This window comes from Corvus brachyrhynchos, unplaced genomic scaffold (genome assembly GCF_000691975.1).
Source record: "Corvus brachyrhynchos isolate BGI_N302 unplaced genomic scaffold, ASM69197v1 scaffold19, whole genome shotgun sequence".
Classification (NCBI taxonomy): Eukaryota; Metazoa; Chordata; class Aves; order Passeriformes; family Corvidae; genus Corvus; species Corvus brachyrhynchos.
Window position 1 is genome coordinate 1,816,195 of NW_008246061.1, and position 287 is coordinate 1,816,481.

Below are 287 nucleotides of genomic sequence, written 5' to 3' on the forward strand. Positions count from 1 at the left end.
CCTGCCGATGGCAGGGGGTGGAACTGGCTGAGCTTTAGGGTCCCTTCTCAACCCAACCCATTCCATGACTCCGCACTCACAGTTCGGCCTCCCCCAGGGGCCACGGGATCAGCTTGACCACGCAGTGTCCCTGGGACCAGGCGAACCAGGCCCCGTCAGGGGAGAAGGCGACGCTCCAGGTCTCGCAGCTGGATTTCCAATCGTAGCGTTGGGGCCGGCCCGGCTTCAGCTCCGCCAGCAGCACCGGCTCCTCTGCCGGGGGACAGGCCCCCTTGCCCCCACCGCAC

General features: G+C 67.6%; 1 protein-coding gene across 1 annotated transcript in view; it reads right to left on the reverse strand.

Moving 5' to 3' along the window:
- Positions 1 to 287, reverse strand: part of WSB2 (WD repeat and SOCS box containing 2) — a gene marked incomplete at its 5' end in the record, with an annotated part of 25,410 nt that overhangs the window by 4,408 nt on the left and 20,715 nt on the right. Inside the window, one exon of the mRNA XM_017746483.1 lies at positions 81 to 254. Coding sequence (XP_017601972.1) covers positions 81 to 254 — 174 coding nt within the window. The remainder of the gene's footprint in view (positions 1 to 80; positions 255 to 287) is intronic.